Source organism: Vipera ursinii, assembly GCF_947247035.1.
Source record: "Vipera ursinii genome assembly, chromosome: 1".
Taxonomy (NCBI): domain Eukaryota; kingdom Metazoa; phylum Chordata; class Lepidosauria; order Squamata; family Viperidae; genus Vipera; species Vipera ursinii.
This window is the reverse complement of record NC_139512.1, coordinates 228,575,332-228,594,024: the sequence shown is the minus strand read 5'-3', so window position 1 is coordinate 228,594,024 and position 18,693 is coordinate 228,575,332. Positions and strand designations below refer to the sequence as shown.

The following is an 18,693-nucleotide window of genomic DNA, read 5'->3' as shown; positions in this document are numbered from 1 at the left end:
TTAAATATGAAAAGCATAGCCTTGAGTGGTACTGATGTGACAAAAATCATAGGGCAGTGTGTGAAGTACTTAGTCAGCCTGAGCTGATCTCAAAAAGCTTAGTAGGGTTGGACCTGGTTGGTACTTGGATGGGAAATGGTAGAGCTGTAGGTGGACTGAGAAGCAGAAAAACATCGTAGAAGAAGGCAATGCAAACTGCTTCTGTTTTGTTACAAGAATCTTGGAAGTCTGGTAACTGGAGAGCCAGTTCGGTGTAATGATTAAGGTTCTAGCTTAGAAACCAGGAGACTGTGAATTTTAGTTCTGCCTTAGGCATAAAAACTGGCTGGGTGATTTGGGCCAGTCATGCTGTCTCAGCCCAAGCCACCTCACAGGACTGAGGTTGTCATGAAAATAGGAGGAGGAAAGACTACCTTGATTTGCTTATAAAGCAATACATTAGGGGAGATAATCTAATATAAACAAATAAGTAAATAAATTTTACATGTGCCCATGAAGTTCCCAGTGATACTGTACCACAAGTACAAGCGAATAAAATCAGTTCATATATTGGAAAATCATAATGTTATCATCAGTCTTTCTCCTCCATAATTAGTTACATAAATTGTATAAATTAAGGAAGTGGTGCTTTTTCCTCCATAGCCACTCCATATAACATTCCTGGTATATATATGGGTAGGCAGTAGTATATATATGAAGAGGGAAGTTACTTAAAGGTTGGGATTTTAAAAATCCATTTGTAGAAGGTAAGGTCCCTATTTTCATGACAATGGAAATAGTGACAGCAGCTTTCTGACTTTTGTCTTACTTTATGACTAAATAATTTTCTCATGTTTCTTCTATCATAAATGTATTATATTTCCATCCCTCTCTTTCCCTTAGTCTCAGAGGCTTTAAATTGTAAACTCTTGGGGACAGAGCCTTACTTTCTGCTTTGAACTGGTTGGGGCAATGCCAGTTACTGTAATAGTCAGAAAAATATGTTTTGTATTCCCAAACATGTGCTATCCATAGTCTTTATTCCATCTGACTGTGTCACTTGTATTAAACAGATATTGCAGACTCTGAGGAAGAGCCAACAGTAGTACATATTATAACTTATTTCCTGGGGATGTGTGTTAGTTTCCTTTTGACTAAGAAAAGAGCATCTGGGCCCCATTACCTAAAAACATCATTGGTGATTTTTACATTTTGTTTTATGACATTATAAATGTTTTGGGTTTGGATCTAAGATGTTCTTAACACATGGCATTGTGCTGTACAGAAATGATATTTCTTCTTATTTGCAGGCTATACTTCCTACAGATGTGAAAATTGAGCTCATCGATCAACTTTCCAAAACTGGCTTGTCTGTCATAGAAGTGACAAGTTTTGTTTCTTCAAAATGGGTACCTCAGGTAGGCAAAAGAACTGATAGTCTTGAGCATTACTCAGCATTGCCAGTGTTCCTTGCATGATGAAATTTCTCCACCCTCTTTTTCTGGGCCATTAGTTCTCTATTTAGCTTTCCTCTATTGCTTCCCATTTCTGCCCTGTCTTGTTTTAATATAGTTATTGGAATTGGTTGGTTTACTGATGACAATTTCTTTGCCCCTAGGCAAACTCTAAATGGCTTTGGCACATTACTTGTTCATAATCCAGGGAGATCTATTTGTCAGAGAGGTCAAACTATATTGGAGTCATAATTTCTATGAAGACTTACTATTGTTTCTGGATTTATATGGTAATGGAAAAAAAATAAAAATTCATCTTTGCAAAAGATATTTCTGTTTGATTTTTCCTTTTTTAACACTAGATGATGCAGAGTTAATCCTGTACCCAACATGTTGCCGTTATTTTTCTGTTGACTTCTGAAAGGTTAGAGAAAAATGCACAGTAATGCATTGCAATATTTTTCACTTCTTTTGTTGAGAAGTCATATATAAGATAACTGCACATGGATAACTGCACGTGGACAGTAGAATTTGACCAGGATATCCACATCACCACCACAGTGTAATGACATTCAAACACTTTCAGGTGGCATATCTCATTGTAGGCTGGAAGTTAATTTAAAGGAGATTTTCATGTGATCTTATAAATTGACCTTAAATATGAGGCATTACTTCATGGAATGGATCTCTTTAATTTAGGGCCAAATTATACATTATAACAGGGCAGCATAGTATGAATCAAAATGTGTCTCTAATGTTTTTTCCAGACAGTAACTAAAGAGAAACAAGGGGTATATGTGAGTTTTCTTTGCATGTTGTCATCCTGATCAAAATTATCCTTATCCAAGGCTGCTATTTGACAAGAAACACATAAGTGCAGGCATTTTGTTGGATTCAGACTTGGGTCTTCAGAAATGGAATAAATACTTAAGTTTGTGGAAGATGTCTATGGAGATTCTCAGACATCCAGGATGTTTGCCAAAGATAGGCAAAAGGTCAGAACTGAAGAGGCTTGGAGGAGAACCGAAATGGCTTCAAGCAAAAATTAGAAATCCAGTTGCCTTTTGAAAAGTGGGAAATCAGTGAATATACTTCTCCACAAAAACTTCCCACTACTAAATGTCTATGGAGATTTTCTGTCATTCAGGTCACAGTTGTCCCAAAGGTGCTTTTTCAAAAGGCAACCAGACTTCATTTTTCCTTGAAGACATTTTCATCCAAGAAGCTTCTTCATTTCTGGAGAAGAACAAAACATCTTCAAGGGGAAAAAAAAGTCGGGTTGCCTTTTGAAAAAGCACCTTTGGGACATCCCCCTGATATTACATCTGTTGCAGGAAACTTGGAATTTTTAAATAGGATTTTCCCGTTTATAAGGCAAACAGCAGCCTCAGGAATGAAATGTGAATTTCTCTGGGAGAATGGCATGATGAAAAGTTAATGCTATTGATAGCCTGAATTCACAAAGCAGATCACTCACTCCTGCCTGCAGCTTCTGCAATAAAATACTACCTCTATTGTAGTAAGAATCTTGGATTATGAAGTTTATGTCTTCATTGTCTATCATAATGTTCCAAACATGGGAAATGAACAGAATGAGCTTGTACCAGCATACAAAAAAGTAAATATGATTTCATAGTTAAAATGGAAACTGGGATAACTTTTGTGGGATGATTTCTATAACTAGAATAGAGCAATTGTATGATACTATTTGTTCAAAAGGAGCAGAAGCAATAGACATAGAACAGTTGGTGCATTGGGGATTAAAACATTAAAACATCCTTGCCCACAAATCCAAATGAATGAATTTGGCAATACTGTGGAGAGAATGTGGGTTAAGAATAAAAGCAGTACTGTTGTTAATGCCTCCTATTGCTCTCCTCAATCAAGGGAGGATGTGGACAATACTTTCCAAAGGCAAATTTGCAGAGGCATGAAGTGGTACTTATGGAAGATTAATAATACCTATACATATCTGGCAACAAACTTTGCAGTATAGTCCTTCTGGCAAACTCATGACACCTCATACTGGCAATCTTCTGTAGAGGGTAGAGGAAGGCTCAAGAGAATTAACTCTCATTAAAACTAGAACATTTGGGGTTCAAATGCATGCACCAATTCAGAAGATTTTAAACATTACTATACAACTGAAAAAGAATTTTTCCTCTTGGGACTGATGGATAAACAGTTGGAAAAAAAAGTCATGGCGTTTTGTTTTTATATATGACAACCACAGCAAGCTTATTGGACATATGAAGTTGGAAAGATTTGGCAATATCTGAACAACAGAGAAATGTTTCATCTAGCATTTGAATAAGTATTGATGTGATATTTATATTGCTTGTAGTTATTTTATAAGAGTTAAAGTGCGATAGATTTAATAGTTTATTGTTGTTTGCATAAGGTAGATTATGATTGTTTGTATTTTTATACCCTGTATTTAGCTCTGGGAAGTCGGGGAGGGGGGAGGGGGAAGGGAGGGAGGTGTTGGGGAGGGTTGGGGAGAGGGGAGGGGGTTGGGAGGGGTTTTGTTTTGTTAAAAATAAAATGTATTGTAAAACTTTTCAATAATAAAAAAAGAAATGTTTGGTGAAGATGATAGATTTTGCTGAGGTGGCCAAATTGACCTGATTGATTAGAGAGAAGACAATATCTATGTTTATCGCTGACTGGAAACCCCTTAGGGACCTTTTGCATAAAACAGAAAAAAACGTACTTTTCCTCTATGATTTTGATGATTACATAGGCTAGATTATTAAAAGAAGAGACTCACGCTGTAATGTTGGAGAAAGAGGTAAATCTACAATTGTATTTATAACTGCTGTTAGAAAAAGATCAGAAGCCACTTCTTTGTATCTTTGTATCTTTTTTTCTTTATTTTCTATTTCTCTTCTACCTTTTTTCTTCTTTTTGCACTTTTTCTCTTTTATTTCTTTTTTGTTTTCCATCTGTATCTTAGTTTGTATTAATGTTTGTATATATATATATATATATATATATATATATATATATATATATATATATATATATATATATATTGTTTGTGTTAGCCTTAACAAAATCAATTTAAAAAATAATTTTGGATTTTTCTTATTGTCATTTTATGGTGTAATATAGTATTCTGATACAGTATGTACTTTCCTTCAAGGAATAGTTAAGGCAATCATAAGCGACTTTTTCCCCACTTCCTTAGTTTTTAAAAATGTTTTCTTAATTTCTTTTTTTCCCCAGTGAGGCTCCCTCAGTAGCAAATTTGGTCTAGGTTGGCCATATACAAGTGGTGGAAAACAATCTCATTTTATTTCTATTTCAGTGCTGAATGTATAATATAACAGCTTGATGTTTGCATGAAATTTGTTTACATTCTGAGGCCACATTGCTTGCCAATGAAGCATGATCTTAATAGTATCCCCTTAGATCAGCCTTTTCTTAGATCATAAAATTATAGCTAGTTACTTTTCCATCTTTTCTTTCTTAAAGGTATTTTGGAATTTTTACCATTTCTTTATAAATGTTTTCTTTGGCGATGACTTTTTTTTAGTTAAAACAGCCAGAAGAAGTAAAGGGTTTGCAGTAGCAATGTGCCATGTAAAACAGAATCCCACACCTATAATTGAAATTGCCAAGAATGATAAACGGGTGCCACTGGAATGCTTATGGATTAAGTATCCTATTGCATTTTGTACATGGATTGCAGAAACATTAATGTTAAAATAAGACTTTACTCTCAAGAAAAAAATACCAAGAATAAAATTTGTTGTATAAAATCTATTTGAAACTATTAAGTTTCATGGTGCTTGAATTGTACTTTCTATTTAGCCTTTTAACCATATTTCCAGGTGTCTCACAATAGTCAAAAGCACAAATGTTGTCACATTGGTTTCGTATTTCATTAAGTAAAGTATATTTCATTTTAAAGATTTGCCTTATCCTAGGTGGTATGAGGGACATTCTTTATTTAATTAAGGATTTAAAGCTTTGTTATGATTGCACAAATAGCTTGCCTTTCCTCTGCAACCTCAAGATGGTAAACATAGTCTCATTTCCTTTTACCATCACAACAAAAATATGGTCATTTATTTGGGCTGAGAATAAGTTCAGGGTTAGCAAGCAGCTTCATGTTGAGCAAGGACTCAAACTGCCCATCCCAAATCTCAATTCAGTATCTTACCCACAACCAGTAGGCAGATTCAAATGTGCGAACTACCGGTTCTCTGTGTGGATGCTGCTTCCGGAAGTCCATTCTGGGCCTGGGCAACAAAAAATTAGCTATCGGTTCTACCGAACCGACTGAATCCCACCACTGCCCACAACATACCGTAGTTACTTGAAAACTGAGAGATACTCCTACATGAAGTACTATGTAACAACCATGTGCTATGGAGAGAAAGAGAACAAATGTTAGTTATACTGACTATATTATCTGGCATACATTCTCAGTTTTATCTTGCTTATCCGGTTTGTGTATGTGGGTTGTATTTTTTGTGTTCTTTTATTAATGCCTTGAGATAGGCATCAGATATTATAATATGACATTGTGAAATGATTTTTTTTAAGATGGCAGATCACACAGAAGTAATGAAAGGAATAAAACGATATCCTGGAGTCCATTATCCAGTCCTTACTCCTAATCTTCACGGTTTCCATTCTGCTGTATGTATATATAAATGTATATGTATGCATAGAATGAAAATAGACTGGGGAAATGCAAGTTTGAATCCACCTTTATCCACAGACGCTTATTGGGAGACTTTGGGCCAGTCATCTTCTTTCGGCTCCAAGATAAAATCAGGATAATTGTTAACAAATAAATGAGTGTTTTTTGCTATGGAAAATATAAAAAAGAACACTCTTTTTGATACAAATTAGAAAAAAAATAAATCCTTCCAAAGCATTCCAAGAATTGTATAATTAAAAATACCAAATTACAGAATGCTTCTATTCTTGAGGTTAAATCCAAAATACATTAATCAAGATTTGGATTCCTTGAAATACATGACTTGTGCCAAATTTGGAGCTTATCCACATCTCCTGTTTGCTGCTGTATGAAGAGGGCACATGTACCAATTGTTAAGGAAATCTCTTCACAGTGCGATATATATCTCATCATGTGCCTCTTGAGGAGGCAGGCAGAAGTGCTACCTTGCTTGCGGTGCTTGTCATGCTGTTGGGAAAATAGTTGGAATGTTCCCTCCTTTCCCAAATTGAATCCCAAGAAATTGTAGTTAAGAGGATGATATTCCTATGACTGGACCAAATAATTATAATAAAGTATAGTCCCCTTTAAATTCTATCACAGCCTATAGCATGGTTTATAAACTGTAATATATATTCAGTCAAGCTATTGAGTCAAAACAAACCAACTACATTATGGCTTATCCTAAGAGTAGCAGTTATGCAGTCTGCTGTCATTGATTTTAATGGGTGCTGATCAGGATTCACATTTTACCTCTTCAACTCCCTGACGCCTCCCCCTTTTGATACCCCTAATTGACAGAAATTGCATTACTCTGTCTTTTCCAAGTTTGTGAATGAGTTTCAGTTCACTCTGTATCTCCACTTACCTTTCAGAATAAAAGCCAATGAACTGGAACAAAGATTAAGTAATACTAGCGTAACGTAATGCCTCAACTTTTCTATTTTAGTCTTGAATTCTTGCTCCAGTATGTGGGGTCTGATATTGGACACCATTGAGAAGATCTTAGTTCTTATAGCAGTAATGACTATATCTAGATCTTAACTGGAAATAGTTTGCTCTTGGAATGACTTCATGTAAATTTTATTAATTATAACTAGACTACTTTTAGGTTATTCTTGCTACAGTAGTCAGGAACTACTGTTAAAATAATGCATTTACTACAATTGTATATTCCCTATTTGCTTAAGAAAAATGATGTGTTTTTTTTTCTTCTTGTTCTGTTTGCTTTTGTAGATAGCTGCTGGAGCAACTGAAGTGTCAGTGTTTGGTGCAGCATCCGAGACTTTCAGTAAAATAAATATCAATTGTACTATAGAAGAAAGCCTGGACAGATTTGAGGTTGTAGTTAAATCTGCAAGAAATATGGACATTCCAGTGCGAGGGTAATAATTATTAATTTTATTAATGTGATCATTTCTTTGCTATATTTTCACAGTGACTAAAGAAATGGAGATAGAGTTCTAATTTGCAGCACAATTTTTGGTTGTTTTCTCAGAAATGAATCCTAGTCTATTCTGTTGGACATTCAGTATAAGACTTATTTTAAGATTGCAGTCTTAGTTATTCCATTTTTGCAATAAAGCTGTGTTTCACTTCAGACTGAATAAATACCTAGAGTTCCTTTTACAGCAATACTCAAGCCCTTGTTAATCCCAGTTTACACGTCATATCCATGCATAGCTTGGATAGCTTCTCTTGTGCAGTTTTTCAATATATTCAGTGTATTTGAAGAACTCCAACATTTTCTTAGGATCCATTTCTGGAACCCTTCAAAGATCTGGATATCCCCAGAGGTTTCTTCCTTCCCAGCAATCTTTTTATTAAATTTGCAGCAATTAAGGTGATTGGTAGTGAACTGTGGAGAAGCGTTCAGGGTGGATTGAGTGCTGTTCAACTTAACTCCTGTTTGAAATCCTTTGCTTGACAATGAATGCAATGAGTGCAATGCATTTCTGTTCTCTTTCTAAGGAGATTCTCAGTCATCCAGGTCGTGGTTGTCCGAAAGGTGTTTTTTTTCCAAAAGGCAACTGGACTTTGTTTTTCCTTGAAGTTGTTGCCCGCCTCATTGAGAACTAAAGAAGCGAAATATCTTCAAGGAAGAACAATGAAAGTCCAGTTGCCTTTTGGAAAAAGCACTTTGGGGGCATTTCTGTTCTATGTAGCGTTTTCTCTGTCTAGACGTCACAGCAGGGACAGTCTTGCTGTGAACAATTTTAATCATTGTTTGCGGAAAAAGCTGATGCAATTTGTCCTGATTTGGACTCCAATGTTATAGCAGAACAGAGAGGTTACTTTGGTAACCTGTTAGTCCTGTTAGTCCTGTTCACAGGGAGTTTTAGCATGTAGTGCAGGGGTGTCAAACTCAATTTCATGGAGGGCCGCATCAGCATTGCGGTTGCCCTCAAGGGGCCGGGTGGGTGTGGCCTGGGTGGGCGTGGCCTGCTGGGTGGGCGTGGCTAGAGTGCAGTATGGCCTACCGGGCAGGCGTGGCTAGAGTGCATATGGCCTACTGGGTGGGCGTGGCCAGCTCTACATCGTTCGCATCAAGGGTGCCTATGGGGGCCTGGGCAGGAGTGGGACAGATCTGGGGGTCTCTGGCAGAAGGAGGGTCTCTGGGCCAGGGCCAAGGCAGTGGGGGCCGTTCCCTCACTGTTTCCAGGATGGCTTCGCGGGCCGCATGAAACCACTTCGTGGGCTGGATCCGGCCCCCGGGCCTTGTGTTTGACATGTCTGATGTAGTGTGTGTGGTGATGAGGACCACCACTGTATTGCCCAATACCCTGTCCTTACTAAATGATTAGTTTAGCTTGGATAGGAGAGACTCCATGGTTACGGAGGTGATTAATGCATTTATCAGGGTGGATTATGTTCCTGCTAGTAGTCATAAGGTCCTTATTGGAAAAGTCTCTTGAGCTGGAAGATCCTTGTAACTGCAAGGCAGTCTCAAATTTTCTTGAGTAAAGGGTAAAGGCTCAAAAAAAAATGTGACCCCAATGGATTTGGGTGCAACTGCTTTTCTATTTAAATTTCTCCTGGGTTTTTGGTTGGGATATAATCCTGAGACTATTTTGGCATGTTAATGGATGACCTATAGGGACGCGGTGGCTCAGTGGGTTAGGACGCTGAGCTTGTCGATCAGAAGGTCGGCAGTTTGGCGGGTCAAATCCCGAGTGCCGTGTAACAGAGTGAGCGCCTGTTACTTGTCCCAGCTTCTGCCAACCTAGCAGTTCGAAAGCACGTAAAAATGCAAGTAGAAAAATAGGGACCACTCCGGTGGGAAGGTAACAGCGTTCCGTGCGCCTTTGGCGTCTAGTCATGCCGGCCACATGACCACGGAGACGTCCTCGGACAAGCGCTGGCTCTTCGGCTTTGAAACGGAGATGAGCACCGGCCCCTAGAGTCAGAAACGACTAGCACGCATGTGCGGGGGAACCTTTACCTTTACTTTAATGGATGACCTAAGCTGGAATATAGAAACTAGCTGTGGTGTAGGGACCCGATGTTTTTTCTAGGCTACCTAATGGCTTTTGATACCATCAACTTTGGTATAACTTCAGGCAATCTGGCAAGTTTGGACCTTTCAGAAATCACGTTAAGAATTTCAAGCTTTATATCCTGTTTTTTTCCTGGCAAATTAGAGTTTATATTGCAAGAATAGATCAAAAGTAGTGGGTAAATGTAATGGGAAAAAATATCCTTGAAAGCTTTAGACAGGTTTCTTAAGTTCCATTGCTACAGCTGGACCGGCTTTGGTCCAAGGTCATGCAGTGTTGGTATATGTTCACGTAGATTTATCAGCTGAAATATGGAAGCCTTGAACTGCTTATTGGCAAATATCATATGCTTGCTTTTTTTAAAAAAAAAGATAGGTAAATATTGTTATTAATTATTCATACATCCATTCTCCATATTTATATATCCAGTCTAGTGTATGAAACTAATTAGCTGAAGTTTCAAAATGAAAAGAAGTGGTTCATCTGAACAACCTGTAATTATTAATGCTTTGAATTCCTGCTGCAAGGTACAGTGAAGCTAAGCCCTTGGAAGGTGGGGTTTTGCAAATCCTTCTGAAACTAGTTTGTTCAGAATCAAAATCCAGATTCCATCTGGGTTTGCAAAGTTACCACTACCTTGTGAAGGCTCAACCTGAAAGCTTTGAAGACTTTCTGGTGGAAGTGTCCTCTACGCATAAACATAAGGGAAAATATAGAGAACATATTTTCTCCCCTCTCAAGACTTGTGGCACAATCGCCGACAGAATGCGACAGTGCATACAATTATTAATCAAAGTTTGAATATAGTTGTCCCTTTACTACAATTTTCACTTCCAGCAGAACAGATTAGAAGTATACATGGCTGAGCAACATGATTTTCGCAATTATCTTAATTATTAAATTTTGAATTGTATCATAAAGCAAATTGCCTATCATGGATAACAAAGTGAATAAAATTCCTGAATAATATAATGTCAATACTCAAAGACGCTGGCCTAGTGAATGGATTTTACAGGTATTTATGTTACAGAGATAAAGGAAGACATATTTTCAGACAGGTTCATGAATTCTACACTCAGCTATGGTGTACAATTTAAGCAACCTTAGGTTTATTAATATTAAGATTTAAGAAACCTTGGGTAATATTGACATACAATTTTCCCCTTATCTTTAAATGTTTAAGTTACCTAAATCATCACAGTGTTTGTAAGCTGTTTGGTAAAAACCATTGTACCCAAATAGTATAATATACTGCTTCTATCTTATAATACTTTTTTTCAATAACATGTCATCCAAATATTTTTCCAACAAGGCATTCTAAACAACCATGTCAGGACTGTAGACAACTGTTATAAGCAAAGAATCTGGAAAGTGCTTTCTTCATGAAACGATATGTGCCAGCAAACTCTAGTCCTCAGTGGCATTTGGACACCAGCTGCTGAGGTCAAACAAAAATGGAGGCTGTTCCTTTATCGATAAAAGAAATCCCTAATGGCCCTCAGTCCAGCAGCACTTTTCCTACCACTTTAGAACATCCTATAAGACCACAGTTCAAAGAAATGTGCTAAAAATCCAGCCATCACATTTTTAAAAATATATTTTGTATGTTCAATTGTACTAAAGTCTCCCTGGTGATCTGATAATAGAAACTGCGCAGAAAGTTATTGTCTTTTAAAAGAATTCAAAGCTATATGAGCGCCTTCCCGATGTAAAAGTGTATATAATTACAGACACTCTCCTGATAGGAAATGTGAATGTAATCCATGAAAACAAAAAAGCTTAAGTAAATATATTGTAATTAAACTAAGGGTAGTACAGCAGGTGAATAACATGTCACATTTAGACAACTTTAATTGCCTGCTAGCCAAGACACTGACTGGGTGGTCTTGGCAAATCGTGCTGTCTCTATGTATGATCTGACTCACTCAAAGTATGGTGAGATGAAAATGGAGTTAGGATTGTAAAGCACGATGTTTATTCTTTGGACCTTGCTTTACAAGACTATTAAAATAGTCTCATAGTTCTGACTGAACAGTCAGACCCAGGTCCTATTCAAGATTTTTCCTTGGGAGCTAAACAGATGCCAATGGGATATCCACAAGTAGATCGTGAACAGAATAGTCTTCCGGTTATTTTCACTGAAAATGTTTAAGATGTGAACTACCTCCATTACAAAACATTCATAACTGTATATGTCATAAATTAATTTGAACACTCTTTTAAGATATCCAAGTTAGCAGCCAACACTACATTATTTAATAGTAATTAGCAAAATTTAACAGAGTCGGACAACTCTCTCAGTCTTCTGTTTTGTAGGTGACCCCAGGCTCTAGTTTTATAAGATACTCATAATACTTTGAGAGACTATGAACTTTACATAGTGAGGTTTTCCATGTCTTAATTCTGAGAAAGATGGGATTTCATAACAGATCTGGAACTCACTCTTAACATCAATCTTTTACCTAAAAAAACAAACAAATTGCAAATCCTAAGTAAGCAAATTGTGATTCCACAAATGTGTCTCTATTTATAAGTAAAAGAGCAGTCCATTTGTGGATGGCACAAGTGATTAACTTTACTTCCATGCAGGAAAATTAAATGTGCTTCATTTGTAAAGTTCAATATGACAGGAAAAGCATCCAATGTAATGAAAATATGAAGAGTCATTATTTGCTTAAAGGAAATGAAAATTATTTGTATTCATTCACCAGCAGCAGAATTTTTCATATAAAGTAATTTGTTGCTATAAATGGCCATTATATTGTCCATGTTTGTTGAAGTTTGAAATCAGAAACTAGATCTACGATTATTGTTTGTATTTTTTAAAAATATTGAGAATGGGATTGAGGATTGGCAGCAATAGTTTTATTAGTTTGAACACTCATATTATTATGGAAATTTGTTGAATAAATTACAAAATGCTACCTGAAATACAGTAGGCATTGCATCATCTAGTACAGTACTTTATTTATTATTTATTTTATTTTATTACATTTATATACCGCCCTTTCCCTGAGGACTCAGGGCGGTTTACAGGGAGTTAAAAACCAGCAATACAAAAATTAAAAACCAATTTAAAAAAGATTAAACTAACCCTGTGCAATTAAAAACCCCCGATTAAAATAAATTTCTCCTCAGCCTGGGCCCGAGAGCTCGAAGAGCCAGGTCTTCAGGCCCCGGCGGAATGATCGGAGGTCGGGGGCTGTCCTCAGCTTCACTGGCAGCTGGTTCCAGAGGGCAGGCGCCCCCACTGAGAAGGCCCTATCCCTGGGTGTCACCCGCCGGCAATCTCTTACCGGTGGGACCCTGAGCAGACCCTCCCTGTGGGAGCGCACTGGGCGAAGGGCATTTGATGCCGGCAGCAGGTGTTCCCTCAAATACCCCGGACCCAGGCCATGTAGGGCTTTATAGGTAATAACCAGCACCTTGAATTTCACCCGGAGGGCAACCGGAAGCCAATGCAGCTCGCGGAGTAGAGGTGTTACATGGGAGTATCGGGAGACCCCCATTACAACTCGCGCGGCCGCATTTTGCACCAGTTGAAGCCTCCGAGTGGTCTTCAAGTGAGCAATTTTGGAATACGAAACTATCCAAAGTCCTGTTCTTTTTTAAAACTTTACTTTCATTAGGAGACATTAGGAGACATTTTAAAGTTATTATTACAACCTCCCCTTATTTCCTAGTGTTGTGGTAGAAATTATTTGGTGGCTTTATAATATAATATCTACTAAGGAAATATCAACTGCCATGTTAAGAATTTGCTTTTAGGATGCATATCTGTTCTTATTTCCAGTGAAAATAAAGCTTCTACAATGAATAGTGTAAATTATATTCAAATATACAATATAATAATAGGGAACACTAGCATCTGTGTCTCAGACTAGATTCTGGGGGATCTCTCTGCATTTGGATGTGCTAGTATCTCCCTCCCTCCCTTCCCCCTTCTCCCCTGTCCCTCCCCCCCTCTCTGTGGCCATGTGTGTGGCTTTCTAACCATCATACAGTATTTATTTATTTATTTATTTATTTATTTATTTATTTATTTATTTATTTATTTTTGGGACTTATATGCCGCCCTATCTCCCGAAGGACTCAGGGTGGCTAACAACAATAAAAACAACAATACAAAAGTTAAGAGAAATTAAATAAACAGCCCCAAAATAAATAAATTAAACAATTAAAAATTAAAACATTTTAAAAACCCGTCGTCAGTCCAGGTCAGCCTGATGAAAAAGGAAAGTTTTGAGGTCACGGTGAAAGGACCGGAGATCCGGGGCCATCCGGAGCTCAAGGGGGAGTTGGTTCCACAGGGCTGGCGCTCCCACAGAGAAGGCCCTCCCACTGGGGGTCGCCAGCCGACATTGTCTAGCCGACGGCACCCTGAGGAGGCCCTCTCTGTGTGAGCGCACTGGGCGATGGGAAGTCGTCCCCAGCAGCAGACGGTCCTGCAAATATCCCAGGCCTAGGCCATGTAGGGCTTTAAAGGTAAGTACCAGCACCTTAAATCTCACCCGGAAGACAGCCGGTAACCAATGCAGCTCATGCAGGAGGGGTGTAATATGGGAGTATCAGGATGCTCCCATCACTACCCGTGCGGCCGCATTCTGCACCAGCTGGAGCCTCCGGGTGGTCTTCAAGGGCAGCCCCATGTAGAGAGCATTGCAGTAATCTATCCAGGAGGTAACGAGTGCATGAGTGACCGTACGTAGGGCATCTCGGTCCAGATAGGGGCGCAACTGGCACACCAGGCGAACCTGGGCAAATGCCCCCCTGGCCACGACTCCAATATGATCTTCAAAACTGAGTCATGAGTCCAGGAGGACGCCTAAATTGCATGCCCTATCAACGGGAGGTAACACCTCTCCTCTCATAACCAAACATGGAACCTCTTGGACAAGTCAAGATGCCGGTACATAAAGCCACTCTTGGCCGGGTTGAGCTGGAGCCTGTTCTTCCCCATCCAAATCCGTACCGCTTCCAGGCAACGGGACATCACATCGAGGGCATCGCTGGGTTGGTTCGGGGTGGAGATAAAAAGCTGGGTATCATCAGCATATTGATGATACCTCACCCCGAAGCCACGGATGATCTCACCCAGAGGCTTCATATAGATGTTGAACAGAAGGGGCAAGAGTACCAACCCCTGAGGCACCCCACAACTAAGGGGCCTAGGGTTTGACCTCTGCCCTCCTGCCAACACTGCGAATGGCCCGAGAAGTAGGAGGAGAACCACCGTAAAACGGTGCCTCCCACTCCCAACCCCTCAAGATGTCGCAGCAAGATACCATGGTCGATGGTATCAAAAGCCGCTGAGAGGTCTAAAAGGACCAGGACAGAGGAATAACCCCTGTCTCGGGCCCGCCAGAGATCATCCACCAGTGCGACCAATGCCGTCTCCATGCTGTACCCGGGCCTGAAACCCGATTGGTACGGGTCCAGATACTCAGTTTCCTCCAGGACCAAAGGGAGCTTCCGTGCCACCATGCTCTCAACAACCTTCGCAAGGAAGCGAAGGTAGGAGACAGGACGAAAGTTATTTAAAATAGCTGGATCCAAGGCAGGTTTCTTGAGGAGGGGCCTTACCACCGCCTCTTTCAAGGCGGCAGGGAAGCACCCCTCACTCAAGGAAGCATTGATAACTGCCAGGAGCCAGCCTCGTGTAACCTTCCGAGCCGCATAAACCAGCCAGGAGGGACATGGGTCCAACAAACACATGGCGGCACTTAATTTCCCCATGATCCTGTCCACTTCATCTGGAGTCACAGGATCAAACTCTTCCCAAATATTATTGGCCAAACCCATTGTTTCCCCTTCGTCAGATACTGCCCAGTCGGACTCCAAGCCAGCCCGAATCTGAGTGATTTTAACCACCAGATACTCACTAAACTCCTTGGCCCATCCCTGCAAGGGGTCCTCTCCCGTCCCCTGATTTAAAAGGGAACGGGTCACCCTAAACAGGGCGGCCAGGCGATTATCTGCGGATGCAATGAGGGTGGCGAAGTGAGCACGCTTTGCTACCTCCATTGCCACAAGATAAGATCTAGAAAAGGATTTATGCAAGAGCCAGACTTCTGTGTAGGACTGTTTCTATTTGGATTTATTTTCATTTATTGGAAGCTGTTAATTACCCAGCTACTGTATATTTCGTAAACGTTGCTTCTAAAGACCAATGTCCATAATAACTTATAGTTTCAATCACCAGAGGTGGAGTTGCTAGTATTCCATCCATGGTTTTTTGTTCTTTTTTTAGATGACAAGAAGCAGGGATTTTTTTTTATCACTCTTCCCACTGAGGCATCCAAAATGGTCTTTGAAAATACAGAAGAGTGCTATATATTTGCCCACAAAACCTTATATATATTTGGGTTGGGACTGCAAACTACCTGACAGACAAGAATGTGACTGGAGAAAGGGCAAGTAGAGTGGAGATTATACAGTGTGTGTTAGCTGCAACAAGTGTGGAGGAAAGGCAGGTGTCAGGCATGCCTTCGATGAGCATACCTAGTATTTTAATGGCAGCTGGAAAGATTGAGGTGGCTTCTAACATTCTAACTATAGGCTTGAAAGCAAAGAAAACATGCAGTGAGTCTCTGGCTAGGGAGACAAAGAAGATAGCTGCTGGTTAGCTGATGTAAGCTCCTAGAAGCAGGTTGTAGTTTACATTTTATTTGCTATAGTAAGGATGGACAGAAGGTTACGTAGAACCTACAGATAGATCAACCATGTTCTATTAGTCCTCCTCCCTCCGAGTATCCTGGGGAAAAGGTAGAAGGAACAATTTTTTGCATGAAAGGCAGTTCTGGAATTCGAAATAAATTCAGAGTTGTTTAGTTCTGTAACAATGAAATAGGTTATTGTCTGTTTAAGGATGGGGTAGATTATGGCAGGCCTGGAGTCATCATCTGCATGTGATTCCCATTTATATAATATGTAAGTATTCTGAGTTGGGTGGCTGCTTTGGCAATATCCTGACTGAAGTCCACTGCATGAGCCTTACATCCTTGTATCGGCATATCACTTTTCGAATCATTCCCAACATTGCAAGATTTATTTTGGGATCTCAGTACAGATAATATACTGGTTTGAACTAGTACAGGCATGTCAGACTCGCTACGTCACATGATGTCGCATGACGTATTGGAGCTATTCCCCCATTGCCAGCAATGGGGTGGGCGCGGTTTTCTTGTGATGCGTCCGGCCCGTGGGCCAGCAGTTTGACACCCCTGAACTAGTAGAAGTCAAATTGTAAATATAAATGCATTTAGTTAAAAATAAATGTGATAAGAACATTGGATTTATTTTTCTGCAGTAGTTTGTATTTAGGCATATGGCATATTGTGACCAGGTGGCAGATAGATTGCATTCGATTTTATCAGTATTATAGTGTGACTTGCAGACTAAATTTGTCCACCCTTACACTTTTATCTAATTGTACATACCACATTTAAAACATGATGGTTGCTTGTGAGAATTACCATATGGATGCCTATCAACAGTGTATCTCTTTTCCTTGGTTTAGGTATGTGTCTTGTGCACTGGGATGCCCTTATGAAGGAAATATTCCTCCAGCTAAGGTTGCTGAAGTAAGATTATTTCTTCTAAATTAAAACCAAAGCAGAATATGTGCGTATTAAATATCCGTCTAGAACTCCTTATTCTTCAAAATTTGTAGGGATAGCTGCATGCCTGATTCATTCCCTTGCGATAATTAAAACTGTGAATACAGGAATATGCTTGACCAGGGGTGTCAAACTCAATTTCATTGAGGGCCACATCAGCATTGCGGTTGCCCTCAGGGGGCCGGGTGGGTATGGCCAGGGTGGGTGTGGCCTACTGGGTGGGTGTGGCTAGAGTGCGTATGGCCTACTGGGTGGGCGTGGCCAGCTCTATATCATTTGCATCAAGGGTGCCTATGAGGGCCTGGGCAGGAGTGGGATGGATCTGAGGGTCTCTGGCAGAAGGAGGGTCTCTGGGCCAGGGCCAAGGCAGTGGGGGCCGTTCCCTCACTGTTTCCAGGATGGCTTTGCGGGCCACATGAAACCACTTCACGGGCCAGATCCGGCCCCCGGGCCTTGTGTTTGACATGTCTGTGCTTGACATATTTATTTCTATGTAATGTACTTTGAAATGACACTGCCAAGAGAGGTACTTCTAATCTTTAAATTGGTGTCAGTTTTTCTCACTGAAGGAAACTTTTTTTTACATTTCAGCTATATAATTATTTGACTACATCTTGTCTATTAGCTGTATTAGACAATAAGTAGCCTCTATCTCCAATCCAATTAGCATGAGCCATAGCTATTACCTGCCATCAAATATATTATGTGTGTGTTTTTTCAGAAGCAAGAATAACTGTCAGTTCAGATAATAACAGAAGCATCAGCTCCCACTGTGTCTTAGTAAGCCAGAAAGTAAAACATATGGTGGGGATTTTCTTCATTCGATGCAATAAATGCGCCTTCCTAAACATGTCATGAACACTTCTGCTCAAGCCAAGATTTAGTCTTAAAGCTGATAGAATTTATACAATCTGCCTCTTCTATATTTGAGGAGTAGATGGACTGCAGAAGCAATGAAAATATGTTTTTTAAGTCTAAGAACCACCCATATGAAAAAGAATGTGTGTGTGTATGTTGATCTCTGGAATAGGAATGGTAAAACAGCAGAGCGCCCCCCCCCCACTGATTCATCATTATTTTGTTTCTTGGAGGACAACCTTTGACCTGCCACCCCAAACAAACAAAAACCTCATGCTGAGAAAAGTAGTCCCTCATGCTCTACATTTTTTTTACATGAGTTTATTTCCCCTCCCTCAAAAAAGAGGAAAGTGATGTAAATTCTGAACGCTTTTTAAAATCGAAATGAAGACTGAAAATACAAATCAAAACTTACAACTTTTTGAAGTTATGATAGACTTAATACAAGTTATCTACAATCCTGTCCTCAAAGTTAAGCTGTTGTACCACTTGTGTGGTCGTGAGATCACAGTTTGGGCTCTGCAGCTGATTCTCATTTATGACCAGTTGCAGTGTCCCATGGTCATGTGATTGTGTTTTGCAATGTTTTTGGT

General features: G+C 39.5%; 1 protein-coding gene across 1 annotated transcript in view; it reads left to right on the top strand.

Moving 5' to 3' along the window:
• HMGCLL1 (3-hydroxy-3-methylglutaryl-CoA lyase like 1) overlaps positions 1-18,693 on the top strand; it is a gene marked incomplete at both ends in the record, with an annotated part of 60,665 nt that overhangs the window by 17,899 nt on the left and 24,073 nt on the right. The window contains 4 exons of the mRNA XM_083348725.1: positions 1,290-1,397; positions 5,988-6,083; positions 7,363-7,511; positions 17,143-17,206. Of these exons, the coding sequence (XP_083204851.1) occupies positions 1,290-1,397; positions 5,988-6,083; positions 7,363-7,511; positions 17,143-17,206 (417 nt within the window). The remainder of the gene's footprint in view (positions 1-1,289; positions 1,398-5,987; positions 6,084-7,362; positions 7,512-17,142; positions 17,207-18,693) is intronic.